At 50.4% G+C, this 14,554-nt stretch overlaps 1 protein-coding gene across 1 annotated transcript; it reads right to left on the bottom strand.

Annotated features, from left to right (window-relative positions):
- Positions 1 to 60: 60 nt before the first annotated feature.
- Positions 61 to 14,226, bottom strand: PLEK2 (pleckstrin 2). The gene is made up of 10 exons (XM_087815087.1): positions 13,989 to 14,226; positions 10,036 to 10,181; positions 7,041 to 7,205; positions 5,918 to 6,099; positions 4,881 to 4,972; positions 4,395 to 4,582; positions 4,057 to 4,158; positions 2,565 to 2,648; positions 1,586 to 1,664; positions 61 to 894 (listed from the first exon to the last, which is right to left on the bottom strand). Exons 1-10 carry the CDS (start codon positions 14,224 to 14,226, stop codon positions 767 to 769), a joined length of 1,404 nt encoding a protein of 467 aa, XP_087671213.1. The 3' UTR covers positions 61 to 766.
- Between the last annotated feature and the right edge of the window lie 328 nt (positions 14,227 to 14,554).

Below are 14,554 nucleotides of genomic sequence, written 5' to 3'. Positions count from 1 at the left end.
AAATTTCATGCCTTGATTTAACTCTCTTCCTGTTTCTATCTTTCTCTGTCCTTTAGAGAGCTCCTGCTCTGCAGCTTTCTAAATTCTATTTTCCATGGTAATGCTATATTTTATTTCTTTGGTATGTGTGACTAATCTCTTCAACTGAGTCCATTATTTTTCTGTGATGTATAATACTTATGCAAGCTTATTTTTCAAAGGAAAACTATTTGTTCAAAATTTTGCCACCATCCCTCTTTTAAGATGAAGCATGTCTTAGTCACAGAGATCACTTGAGATGTCTTCATACTCACCTTGCTAAATTCATGTAGCCTCGAGCATGAAAAACCTGAAAACTGAAACTTTGTAAGGGAATTCTAATAGCCAGAAACAAATGTCAATTTTTATTAATTCCAAAGAAGGAGTTAAGAGTTGTTGACGGCATTTCAGAGAGAGCTGCCATGAGGCTAGGGTTTTATTTAGTATTAAAACATGGCCAGTTAGTGTTATAAGGAAACCTACTTTCTTGCCCGAAGAAAGGGTGGCTGGCTATGATGACTGGCGCAAGTCAACATGCTGACACCTAATAGCTGTTCTAGCATTTCCAGGTTGTTAACGTGAAGGTGGGGAAGGAAATAGCACCATTGCCAAATGTAATCTAGGAAACTCTTCAGACTCACTCCAAAACAGTACAAAATAGTTACATTAACACACTCATTTTCCAGGAAATCCGTCTGTATCATCTGGTAGGTGGGAGGAATCCTGGTCCTGTTCCCTCGGGTCCTTGTCACGTTAGCTTTTTGATAGCTTCAATCCACTCTGCTCGCTCAGCCTTGCTGCTGGCCTGGATGTAATAGTGTGTGTCATCCTTAGTAATCACTTTGAAGAGATTTCCCTGGACATTCCCTTTAACGCCTAGGCAGGAAAAAAGTCAGTGAATACTCATGTCTGCTTTCAGCTGGAAGCGGAAATGGATACGGTTAGGGAATCCCACCAGATGCGAGCTTTCTTTTCCTCCCTCCCATTCCCTCTCGCCTGTGCCTTCAGGCCTGCCAGTGGTATGTCTGGAATTTCTTGGAAGCCCTCCTGGCCTGCCCCCTATGCTAACCATAGAACTACAGATTCATTGACATCAGAGAATCTAGTATGTTTATATAAAGAGCAGGCACAGATTTGGGATTTGACTTTAAATTGTTTAACTTCTTTGAACCTTAATTTCCACATCCATAAAATGGGAATGATACTATCTTCCTACCCTAGCTGACTATTGTGAAATTAGTGTGACAATAGATATTAAAGCGTGTTGCTAACCCTTAAACACTGTATAAGCTAATATTATTCTTAGGTGGAAGTTTATGGACCAGTAAACAGAAATTGAGGGGAAATAATATTAAAGACAAGGATTATATAGTTGCATTCTTAAAACTAAGAACACATGCCCTTTTCTCTAATTCTGAAACTGTCTTCAAAACTCACACCATTCATCGTCTCATTGAGAAAGCCCTACTCGGCCCCCACAGCTCAATCCTTGGTCAGCAGAGCATTACTGAGAGTGCAGGAGAGAGGCCCCTGAGATCATCAGGCCGGGGCCGAAGCTGCGCCTTACCAGCGGGGACACCATTATCCTCCAGAGCAGACACGAGTGAACCACGAAGAGAAAACCCACCCACTGGCCGGTTCTCTTCCTGCAAAGGGAAGGAGACCTGATCAGGAAATGGTATGAACGGACAAGAGGGAAGAGCTGCACTCTCACCCATAAGTCATGCCAGCCAAAGGAGTCAGTAACAGAAGATGAGGCTGAACTTTGACATCACTCGGCCGCGGTACAGGCACCAGTGAGTAAGTTTGGGCTCTTGGTTTCACACCACCTGCAGCAGTGCCACACCCCTCCCTGGCCCTCAGCTCTCTCGCTGGGGTCTGGCAGGGTCCCAGGGACTCCTTCATGCCCAGGATGGGGGTTCCTGACTGAAGCTCAGTGAGGGAGGAACTGCCCAGTCTTCAATCTTTCAAAAAATGGATGAAAATCATACATCTACCAAAGACAAGGTTGAACAGGCCAACTGAAGACCATTTTCCTTTTCTTTTGACTGGAATTAGATCAACTCAGCTCACAGTAATACTATCTGAAACTCAGAATAGCAATTCTTTGATCAGGAAGAAAAAATTAGTAAATTATGGCTTAAATATTAGTGTATAGTAAAAGAACATTTTCAAAACATTGGTGGGGACAAGAGGTTGAGGGGGCAGAATTCATGGGATAGAAAGGGGTAAAGACCCTAGGAAGCACCCGGTTGGGGTCCATCAGCCCACCTCACCCTCTATTCACAGAGCAAGCTTTAGAGAGACTAAAAGATGCTTTTCCTCACAAAATAATGAAGATGCACTGAGCAGGCAAGGACATGATGAAAGAAAAGAGCGATCGTACTTTTATAAGAGCAGCTTGGATTGTGGAAGGAAAGGCAGAGTGTGGCAGAAGGTATGGTAAGGATGCTGAGAGGAAGGACGTGGAGCCAGCTGCCTGCTATGCTTGGGAGAGAAGTATCTGGAAGCCTCACACGGGTACCAGGTGAGCACGCGGTACTCACTTTGGAAGGGTCGTAGTAATGCAGGAAAGCCGGTTCCTTCCTCAGAACAAAGCGCCGCACCTTCCAGTTTTTCCTCTTGTGGCCCTGAGGTAACGAAAGGGTTAAGGCTCATTGGTGACAGCTAAGCCACTTCCTCCCACTTCCTTCTATCGAATGCCAAACCTCCAAGCCAGCTGGCTCCAATGGGACTGCTTTCTAAGGAGAGCCTGCCAGAGCCCCAAGGATGGCAGCGATGTGTCATGGACTCCCCTGCTCAGTGACACTCAGCAAAAACACTGTCACCTTTAGTTGAATTGACAAAGCCAAAGAGGGTCAGCGCCGAAGGAAAGGGGGAGCATTACCCAGACACCACTCAGGGCACAAGGAGGACAGGGGGGCAGCAGGTGTCAACCGGACTGAGAGGTCACCGCAAACTTGAACACAAGGGCACCAACTTAAGTGTCAGCTTCGTCCCAAAACAAACCTACAGCTGCCTGCACACGTATGCACACACACACAGTAAAAACCACAACATTCTGCATCAGAAAAAGTAAGAAATGATCAATTATGTTTAAGATAATCGATGAGAGTATGGCTCTCTGGTGTCACCCCCTAAATCACAAAGCCTCCTTAGCCGCCCCTCCTGGGACACCGGGTCCCTCCCACACCCTCCTTGTGGTCTCCTAGGGTCTCACTACCTGCCCTCGCTAGCCTCCCACTGGGCAGTTTCATGGATGTAAACAGTCTGAGAGCAGATGGGAATCCTGATGTGCAAGAAACAGGTGACAACAGGTGCTCTGAGTAACAGCAGGAGTGGCGCTGAGCAGCACACGTGTCCACGGTCCAGACACGCACGTTCATGTGGTGTGTGAGATGCGAACAAACGGGGGGGACGTGCAGAGGTCCACCGACACCTCCTACGCCCGAATGCGGTCATTTTGTTTGCGAGCAGCCTTCTTGTCAGACACAGGTAGAAGCGCCGCAGGTGTGACTGCACCGTGGCTGTCTCCCGCTAAACGGGCTGCTGTCCCAAAGTCAGCAGTAGCGGCCATGGTCAGAGTTTCAACACTGAGATTACCCTGTAAAATTTCATCTTCAACCTATTAAGGTGGGTTGTTCAGAAGGTGTATGAAGGGAGCGTGCAGAGTCCCACCAAAGGCGGCAGAGACCCTAGAAAGCCTCAGAGAGCGGAAGGCAGCGAATGCAAAACACCAACCCAGGAGCAATGCCCCTCCGGGCAAACAGGACCGGGGCAGTGGCGCAGACCTTCTTGAATGTTGTGATCACTACTTGTGTGCACCTTTTCCCCGACCCCCCTGTCTAGGGCTCGTGGAGGGGGAACCTGCATCCCCTTGACTTGCTTGCTGTGGCTGCTGCCGGGCTTCTGCTTTAGCTGATCCAGCTGATAATTAGTGCCTCTAGCAGTCTCAGGGCTTCCCACCCTTCGGGGAAATTCCTGCCTCCCCTGAGTTCGAGAACTATCCATCTCCTCCCTGCTCCAAGGCAGCCATACCTGCTTGGCCAGATAGCCTTGCTTTATCACGGTGCCACTTAACTCCATAGTGCTCAGATTAATGTCCTCCTTGAGACTTAATTTCTTCTTGTAGCTCTCAGCCTCGTGGGAAGAAGAGAACAAGGATTCTGTCACAAAAAGTCCCAGTTACAGGCTGTGGGGACTACCACAGGAAGAAGGAAAATCCTCCGTAGAGAAGCCCACTCCACCTGGGGGTGAAGCTGTCCCCTAAACCCGAGGCCTCCACCCGTGACTGTGGACCCCCCTGGCCTCCACTCTGTGGTCTCTTCCTTCCCTCTGCCCCTCTTCCTTCCCTCTTCCCTCTATCCATAACTTACAAAAGTGTACAGGGCCGTGGAGTCATCCAGGAACTGCTCAGCCAGATCCCCGGAGCGAACAGCTTCCGTGCTCCGGGCGCCCACTGGCTTAAGGAAGTTCTCCTCCATGAGCATGGAGGCCAGGGTCACGGCCTCCAGACGGTTGGCGGCAAAGCTGTTGGAGATGAGCCAGTCCACCAGGGAGGAGCCTGCATCGGGGCAAGAGCAGTGCCGGTCAGGCGACAGGCTACAGGCCAGCCTCCCCGGGGGTGCCTGGCTGTGACCTCACTGATTTTGACCTCCTGGCAGCCTTGGGGCGCTACACAAGAGCAGACCAAAGGCCACACCTGCTACGTGGAGCTGTGGCCACACCCACGCGTGCATGTCAAGCCAGCCCGTCGGCCAGCGGGCAGCCCTGGCCTCCGCACAAGCTGCCGAGCACCTGGGGCTGGCCTCGCAGGTCACCACGCCCCAGGTTTCCGCTTCCCTCCAAGAGGGAAGGCTCACCGATGAAGGTCTTTTTGTAGGTGCTTCCCTGCTCCACGTTGGGGCTCGGCCGGATTCCACTGCCACTGTCATGCATCTTGTCCACGATGCGACTGCATGGGAGGAAGGCAAAGGAGAGGGGCCTCTCATTGCACTGACAGGTATGAGAAAGGGTCCCAGGGTCTCTGCTAAGGGTATTAAGCAAGTGGCAGACAGTGCGATACACACCACAAAGAGAGCGGTCAGAATTTGAGACAGGATTTTAGATCATTTCTTTTTTTTCTTGCTCATCTAAATATTCTCCCATTTCTATCCTAGACAGGTATTGCTTTTGTAGTAAAACTAAAGAGCTGTGACCCCTGCTGCTCGGGGGTTAGGGGCATTTCCTGCAAATGGGCTGCTGTTGCAGTTCCCATGATGGGAACGCCTTTCATTCACCCCTGCTCTATGCTCTCACCTGCACCACTGACCTGCTTTCCTTCTGTTCTGTGAGACGATTCCTGCCACCAGTGGAAGCTCTTTTCTTATTTTCTAGTTACGTACTTGGGCTGGAAAGCCCTTGGAATGGGACTTGGTTTATCCCCACTTGCATCTCCTGAGAGTATGGTGCGGTGCGCAGCAGGCACTTGAGGGCTATTTCTTGAGTGAATGAATGAATGAAGGAGGAGCACCTCAGGGCAAGGATGCAGCTGCTCCAAGAACACATCATTCTTGCCACCGGGCTGTGAACAAGCCCATGACTGGCAAGTGGAGGTTCCTGGGAGCTGTGACAAAGCCCTGAGCACCCTGGCTGAAACCAGAGGGAGGCTCCTAAGATGCTGCGATGGGCTGAAGCGGCAGAGGCCCCAAGGGGCTACATAGGAGCAGGGTGGGTAGGCAGGGCCATTCCCAGGCAGAGAAACTAATACAAACGGGACAGTGTCAGCGAAAGGCCCTGAAGCACGACGGTGACAGCAGTCAGGCCTGTGTAGCAACAACAGAGCCCCCTCCCCACTGCACACAGACAGGAGAGGCTGCAGCAGAGCCGGGCAGAGCGAGGGGCCGGGCCGGGCACTCACTGCAGGCTGATGTGAGGGGGCAGCTTGAAGGAGTTCCTCTGTACATGGAGTTGCTGGACCTTCCCAGGCTGCCCAGCGTGAATAGCCCCTGTGATCTCAAAGGCCCAGGCGTCCCTGTCCTCTCGAGAACAGGCCTCCAGGAAGTATTCTGTGGACGTTCGGGTCTTCAGCTTAATGAGGAGCTGCGGGAGGAGAGAGCCAGCCAGACCAGCACTCAGAGGTGAGGTACCTTCTTTATGGACCGAGCAATCTTATTAGGAACTGAGCTTCGTTCCTCATTTTAGTCTTCCTAAGAGAGCTTCATTCTCTCACTCAAAACCTTCAGTGGCTCCCCAGTACCTCCATCGGGCACCAGCCATTCTCCCACTGTTCCCTCAGTGAACATTTTCCTTTCTTTGGCCACAGTGGCCTTCCTCATGTCCAGATCTATCCCTCTCTCTCCCCTTCCTTCTAGTCAAGACCTTCCATCTGCCTGGAGCATCTGCCTCTCCTCTTCCAGATCTTTGCCCAAGTCTCCATTCTTCGCAGAGCCGTACCTGACCCAGCCGTCTTCCTCCTCTTCAGATACAGTCCCCTCTATGGCTAATGATGTTTGAACCAACATTCGAAACTCCGAATGTTTTTCAGTTAACCACTTGCTTTCATATTAACATTATTAACTGAAGAAGCGATCTTACTATTTTCTTCCTCGGCTCCTCCAAGCCCAGCCAATTTCTTGGCACATACTGGGCCTTCAATAAATGATTGAGTCAGATACCTTTTTGATGGTAGGGTGGGAGCTGTCCCTGACTTTTGGAACATGCTCCCCTTGGGGATGAAGGCCATCATATTGCTTTAATTACTCACATTTGCGTAGTGCCTCTTCGCCTACAGGATCCCCATCACATTCGTGGGAGATAGTCAGGTGTCATTTTTTATCCCATTTTATAGATGAGGGGGTAAGACTCAGAGAGGTTCATTACTTGCCCAAGGTCACATGCCCAGTACGTGGTTCAGCCAGGATTTGAAGGAGGTTTTTCAATGATAACTCAGCTCTTCCCATTACCCACACCGCTTTCACCAGAGGCCAGCGGTGGGAGGGGCCGGGACAGGGAGGAGCTGGGACGCCAGGGCCTTCACTTACGGGTCGGTTTTCATACTCCAGGCAGGGGCAGGTGATGGTGCAGCCATCCAGAAGGATCTGGCCCTTGGGAGGGGTCACCTTCTGACCCCCCTCGAGCTTGTAGTACAGCAGCGTGTTCTGCCGAAGGACAAACCATCGCACCTTCCAGTTGTGGACAACATGACCCTGAGGACAGATAGCAGAGCCCTGCGGTGAGGTGGCTGAGGGCACAGCACTGTCAGGGGAGGTGTCCCGTGGTACAGGTAGCCAGTCTGTGCCACAGGGCTGACTCTCCAATAAGGGGGATGGCATTATCTTTTTTTAGCTTAGTATACATTTTTTTTATTTTGAAATAATTTCACTTCAGAGAAAAGATGATTAACTTTTTTACAGAACCATCTAAGAGTACATGTTTAACACGATGCTCCATCACTTCTGAATATTTTATTGTGTATCTCCCACACAAAATAAATGTTTCCAAAATAATCATAATACAGCCATCAACATCAGGAAATGTACATTTATGTTTTCACTTATTCCACAAACCCAGTACAAGTTTCGCCAATTGCCCCGATAATGTCTTTAATGGCCAAAGGATCCAGTACAGAATCATACGTTTTATTTTCATTCTCATGAAGAAAGCATTATCTTTGTCTGGATATCTTTGTCATCTCCTTTGAATATGTAACATTTGGCATTGGCCTTCTCATTCCCATTTGGCCTTTTTTCTGGTTATAAACCTTGAAAGACACTGCAAAGTATACAGAAGAAAAACTCCTATTACGAGGAGACAGCCATTGCTGTGTTGATGGCTGTATTTCCTTCCAGTCTTTTTTTCTTTTAATATTTACTTTCTAATGCTGTGGGTTTGTTTTTTTTTAAATCAGAACCATATTACATATACTTCTATTTTCTAGTTTTTGCTTTGTTGAGCTTTGCTGAGCATTGTCTCACACCATTAATCTCTTTAACACATATTTTTAAGTGACCACTAGGTGGATGCATCACTTACTTGTCAATCTCCTGTGTTTGTAGCTGAATTGTTTCATCTTTTTCACTATTATAAACAATTCTGCAATGAATATCCTTGCACATTAATTTTGATCCTCATTTCTGATTTTTTTCCTTAGGATATATTCCTAGAAAAACTATAACTAGTCAAAGGATGCAGGAAATTTGTAAAGTTGAAGCCACACACGGCCTACCAGCGCTAAGGACGCCAACAGTCTTACCTAGCCTGGTGCAGCAGGCCTGAAAGGCAGGGTAGTTTGGGGGGCTCTCAGGGAGACAATAAAGCCAATGGATAAGATAGTCAGAAGAAGGCAGAGAGCCTGTTTCTAGAACAGACGAAAGGATGGGGGACTGTCTGCTGAGGCCCAGAAAAGAATGGATTTAGAACACACTCATGAAAGCATGTGAACACACAGCAAGCAGGTGGCCACACAAAAGCAGAGAAGAGAGGCCTCAGAGGAAACCAATGCTGCTGATACCTTGATCATGGACTGCAGCCTCCAGAACTGTGAGAAAGTAAATCTCTCTTGTCTAAGCCGTCCTGTCTGGGGTATTTTGTTACGGCAGACCTAGCAAATGAAATCACAGGAAAAGGAGAAAGGAGGCTGGGGTGTTATGGAGAAAAGTGTAACCAACAGCTGTTGAGCAGAACAAGCCAATAAGGAGATACTGCACTTTCCTGGACAACTCGGTACATTTCCCAGAATCCCTGGCACAAAGGGAGCAGGTAGGTGACCAAGTTGCTGCCAGTCACATGCATGGAGCAATGAGGCCTGTTTGGCAGCAACCAAACATGGGAAACAGGAATTTGTGATAAGGACGTGGTGGGAGAACAGGTTCAGTTCTGACACCAGCCCCAGGGTTATCAGGCCCAAGTGGCCCAGTGCCAGCAGTGGTTTCCACTAGAAATGTCTGGTGGCGCTGTTGGGCATTTTTGTCTTGGCTGCAGCGTCCCCGGCTATAGCATCCCAGGCAGGTTCTCTGGCCCTCCCAAATATTCCTGAGTTCCTTACTATTTGTTACTCTCCGTGAAACCCCTACTGCTCAAACTTGCTAGTGGCATGTGCTATAAGCAGCTAAGAATCCTGACTGCTGGCAAAGGAGAGAGGGCTAAGGAGAAGGGCTGAGGAGAAGGGATTCACTACGCAGACAGAAAACTCAAGCAGCTGGTGTTCCCCATGGAACTGTTCAAATTCCTTGACCCAGTAATTCCACTTACGGGGATCTGTGCTAAGTAAATAATCTAGAATATGGAAAAGGTTTTGTGTATTGAGACACTTAGAGGATCATGACTTATACCAGTAGAGAAGAAAAAAAAAAGGCAAAATATTCTGATGTGTAACAATACTGTGTGGCTGCAGTGGAGGGATTCCGGTCCTGACAGATGGCAGGAGAGTGGAGAAGTGAGAAACTGAGGCCTCCGGCACTACCCATGTGAATGAGCTTGGAAATGGGCCCTCCAGCCAGTCAAGCCTTCAGGCGACTGGGCAACATCTTGGCTACAACCTCGTGAGAGTCTCTGAGCCAGAATCTTGCAGCTGAGCTGCTCCTGGCTACCTGACCTTAGAAACTGTGTGAGATAATAAATGTTTGTTGTCTTAAGATGTTAACTTTTGAGGTAATTGTTACGCATGGATAGATAACTAAGGTAAAGCGTGATGCAAACCCAAGAAGGGGCTCAGATGGGAGACAGAGCTCATTCCGAGGCAGTGGAGGAGGGCGCGGTGGGGTGAGGCGGGCTCCCTGAGGAGCTGGTACTGGGGCTGAGCGGTGAAGGTTGTGTGGAGTTGGCTAGGTGAGGAAGGCACGGAAGGGAGAGCAGAAAACTGCTTCGACTTCTGGAAAACTCCAAATAGTTCTATATGGGTGGGGCTCAGAGGCTGGGAGGAAGGGATGGGGGAAGAGAGAGGGGCCCAGCGGCCTTAGGTCCTGTGTTGTAGAGTTTGATCTTGTAGCCAGAGGATGACAAGCGTAAGTTCTGTTAAAAAGATCGCCCAGGCCACACTGTGACAGCGCAGGAGTGAAGCAGCGGCCCTGGAGCGGGCAGCTCAGCTGGAGGCTGCTGCAGTGACCCACAAAACGGGAAGACAGCAGCCTTATCCCCGCTCTCCAGATAAGCCACGCCGTGCTCAGAGGGCGTAAGGGACGGGTCTAAAGTCACCAGACAAAGCAGGTCAGAGGCCAAAAACACAGTGGTGTAAGCTGACCAAGGTCCTCCACCAAGGCAGTTTCCTCCATCTCCAGGCTCGTCTGTAAGTGGCTCGCTGGAGCCAGAAGCCAGCTGAACCATGAGTGGCTTAGAGTCCCTAAAGCTTCTTCAGGGGGGAGGAGGAGAGTCCATAAGCTGGGATGGCAACCCTAGGCTGGGCTTAAGAGGCACAGAATGTTACAGCTGGAGGGACCCTTTGAAAAAGCCTATACTACTCCCTAACTGTAATGATGAGGAAACTGAGGCTCAGAAAGGTCTTGCCCAAGACCCTACACCCCAAAGAAGCAGGTATTGTACTTGCTATAGGCTGAATTATGTCCCCACAAGAGGGATTGAAGTCTGCTACCTGGTACCTCTGAAGGGGATCTCATCTGGCAATAGGGTCTTTGCAGATACAGTCTGGTTAAGACAAAGTCATACTGGATTAGGGTGACCTAGTGACCCTAATATGCTTGGTGTCCTTACACAGAGAGGAAAACCTGCACACTGAGAGACACACAGGGAGAAGATGGTCATGTGACAAGGGAGGCAGCGATTGGAGAGATGCATCTACAAGCCCAGGAACACCAAAGATTGTCTGTGTGAGATCATAGAAAACACATATATTGGTCTCTGACCCTGGTTTGTGGCAAAACTCCTGGAGACCTTGTAATTTCCCAGGTGACATCAGTGTCTTTTGCTCTAATGAGGCAACTCTGGGTGGGCTCCTGGATGGCTCCTAGATAGGGGCTGATCACTGCAAAGACCAAGCCTTGATTAGAAGCTTAGAATTTTCAACCCTGCACCCCTATTCTCTTGAAAAAGGGGAGGGGCTGAAAAAAGAGTTAATGATCAATTTTGCCGATGTGATGAAGCCTCCATAAAATCCCAAAGTACAGGGTTTGGAGAGCTCCTGGGTTGGTGACCACTGGGAGAGTGGTGTGCTCAGAGACGGCATAGACGTGCCACGCCCCTTCCCACATACCCTGCCCTGTGCATATCTTCCATCTGGCTGCCTACCTGTATCCTTTACATATCCTTTAATAAACTGGTAAACCTAAGGAAGTGTTTCCCTGAGTTCTGTGAGCCACTCTAGCAAATTAATCAAACCCAAGGAGGGGGCACTGGAACCTCCCAGCTATAGCTGTTTGGTCAGAAGCACAGGTGGTAACCCAGGCTTGTGACTAGCAGCTGAAGTGTGTGTGTGTGTTGGGGTAGGGCAGTCTTGTGGGACCTGTGGAATCTGACACTATTCTTGGTAGACAGTGTCAGAATTGAGTTAAATTGTAGGACACCCAGCTGGTGTCACAGAGAATTGCTTGGTGGGGGAAAACCCACACACCCAGAAGTGTCAGAAGTGGAGTATTCTGCATAAAAGTAAACTCACAGGATAAACACACACACACAGTAGGGAGGAACTACATAGGAAGGAAAAAAATCTGGGTTTTTCCTTTACAGCCCACAAATACCAGAAGCAAAGGAGGCAAGGAGGAATTCTCCCCTACAGGATCCAGGAGGAACTGGCCCTGCCAACGCCTCGGTTCTCAGACTTCTAGCCTCCAGAACTCCTTCTAAATTTTTCTTTTCCATGCACATTTTCCATTACTTACACCTTTTATACTTTTCCTCTTTAAGTTATAATATTACAGACATTTTAAACATCTGCATAACTATAATTTACTTAATTATTTGTCTACTTGGGGGGATATGTAGGTAGTTTCCAATTTTTCACCCCATAAATAACACTTTGTTCATAAACCTTTTATGGTGTTTCCTTTGGATAGAGGCCCACTAATGAAATTTCTAGGCCGGGGCATGTTAACCTTGCCATGTCATTTTTTAAGAGTGCTGTTCAAGGGATGAACAGGGCAGCAATGCTTGAAGTGCTTCTGCCTCTCCTGAAAGGAAAAGTCCCACCCACGCTGATCCGGTTTCCCCGCCCGGCCCCCTCCTTTAAAGTCAGGCCTAGGGAGCAGCCTGCGCTTTGCCTGGAGCTCTGCTTTTTTCTTGTCTGGGCAGGAGTAGGAACCAAATCCTTCATGCTCCTGCCTGTTCCTGCTTCACCCTCACCTGTGGTGACTGTTCTGTGGGCTGGGCTTCCAGCTACGGCCCTGCCCCACCTCTGAACTGCAAACCCTCCTAAATCTATGGAATACCACAAGCCACCCGCAACTTCTCTGGTGGACACGGGAGCTACCAGGAAAGGGGAAGTGGGGGAGAGAAAAAGTTGAGATTGATCAGTAGACTACATCCCTCACACTGCAAGAATGGGGTGTCTTCTGCTTGCCTCAGTGTCAGGCTCCAAAGCCCTGTCTTTGGGTTTGGCTGGAATAAGCTTTATGTATTTCAGCCAAGCCCCTATTGTGGGCTTTTGGGGTCAGACCTGATGACTGTCCTCACTTCTCTGTCCCCTGGACTCCGTAAGCTGGACATGCAGAACTGGCAGCCTGTCCAGAAGAGAACTCACATCCTTCCTTCCCTCTCATCATCTCCTGACTCTGCTTGGTGGCTGTGGTGGAAAATCATGTAAGTTAACCCCTGGGAACAGGGAGGCCCGCAAGGGCCCATCTGAGGGGGTCTGTCCTCCACAGGCCCCTAACCAGGACCCGACTATCCCGACAATCAACAATGCCCACCAAAACCCCCTGCCCAACTCAACACCTTCCTTCAAACTTCAGAAGCTGAGAGGAAAGTGGGAGCCCACAGAAGTTCCCCTGCAGGCTGTCTCTCAGAGGTGCATTTGCCTCCACAAGCCATAAGGGACCAGCCTATGACTTCAATCACAGTGGCATGACGCAGGTGTGGAATTTTGTACTTATATCCAGTTTGACCCTTGATCCGGCATCAGCCTCCTAGCACTGCTCTGTTTAGTTTTGAGCAAACAACGCACCCACTCGCCTATATCAAACAAGGTATAACATAACTTGACTACATTACCTCCGGACCTGAAAGCAACTTGAGACTTCAGGGCTGATCTGGCTGCCAGAGGAGGCAATGGAAGGGAGAGCACAGCCATCCCTCTCCCTCTCTATCCAGCCCCCTCCCAAAGCCGTAAACTCAACAGAAGGGCCAAAGGGCTCACCCTCAGGTTTTATGCTCGGCTACTATGTCAGCATAAACGCTGAGCTTGAACATCAATGTTAAAAGAACGTTAAAATACTGACTTCCTCTTGTACCTGCTCTCTGGTTCATTTTCTACCTTGATCCTGTGTGTCCCATTTTTGTCTGGACTCCTGCTTGCTGTGGGAAAGACCACATGGGGTGATGGGGAAGCCTTGAGGATGGAGGTTCCAGTCTTATCTCTTATTAGCCCTGGGGTTCTGGGCCAGCGATTTCATCTTTCTGACCCTATTTGCTCATCTGTGGCAGAGTGATAGCAATCCCCACCCTGCGTGGACAGGAAAAGGCTTGTGGTAGATCTGAGTGGGTCCGATTCTGCTTCATCACAGGCTAGCACCCAGGTCTGAGCAAGTTACCTGCCCCTGGGAGTTTTGTTTTCCCCTTGGAGAAAGGGGGGCCGTGTGGCACTACCACCTGTAGGGCTGTAGGGAAGACGAAAGGAGGCAATATCCACACACACAGCGACCCGTAAGCAGCACACGCTTCCCCCTGGCTCCTGGCTTATTGCGAGTGTTTACGCGGGAATTACTCGGACGGCGCTGTGAACCACAGGGCACGGACTCCTCGTATTTTAATAAGTGCGTTTAACTACGATATCCACTTCCATAGCCACCTCCGCGCCCTATCCGCGCTATCTGGATTGTTCTTGCCTGCGCCCCGTCCCTTTTCCATAGCAAGCCGTCCACCGGCCGTCCCCACGGGCCGCAGCTGTGCCCAGCAGAGCCCCAGGCGCCCGATCCGGTCCTCCGTGGAGCTGGCGCCGGGGCCGCCGCTCGGGTGCGCGGGTGCCCGCCCGCCGCCAGCCGCCCTGGGCAAAGTCCGGAGAGGCCCCGGTGCGCTCACCCTCTTGACGAGGAAGCCCTCCTTGAGCACGCCGCCGTCCTCCATGCCGCCGCCGGGGAGCCCGCCGGGTGCGCTGTCCCGGCGCCGCGTGGGCGCGCTCGGCTCACGGGCGCTCGCTGCGCGCAGGAAGCGCCTCCGACGGGCTCCGGCGACGCCCCCTGGCCGGTGTCCAGAGCCACGGCGCCCGGCGCCCAGGGAGGAAGTCGGGCCAGGCTGGGATCGCTGGCATTCCCCCCAGTGCCCCGCCCCGCCTCCCCAAGGTGCCCAGGTGAGCAGTTCTCCGGGTACAGAGTCTGGCGACTGGTGTCGCCTCCTGGAGGCTTCTGCGCCCCCCCTCCCCCCCCGCCAGTGGGCCGGGCGCCGCATCCAGGTG

Source organism: Miniopterus natalensis, chromosome 1 (assembly GCF_054644295.1).
Source record: "Miniopterus natalensis isolate mMinNat1 chromosome 1, mMinNat1.hap1, whole genome shotgun sequence".
Lineage (NCBI taxonomy): Eukaryota > Metazoa > Chordata > Mammalia > Chiroptera > Miniopteridae > Miniopterus > Miniopterus natalensis.
Note: the sequence above shows the minus strand (reverse complement) of the source record. Positions and strands in the feature narration are given on the sequence as shown.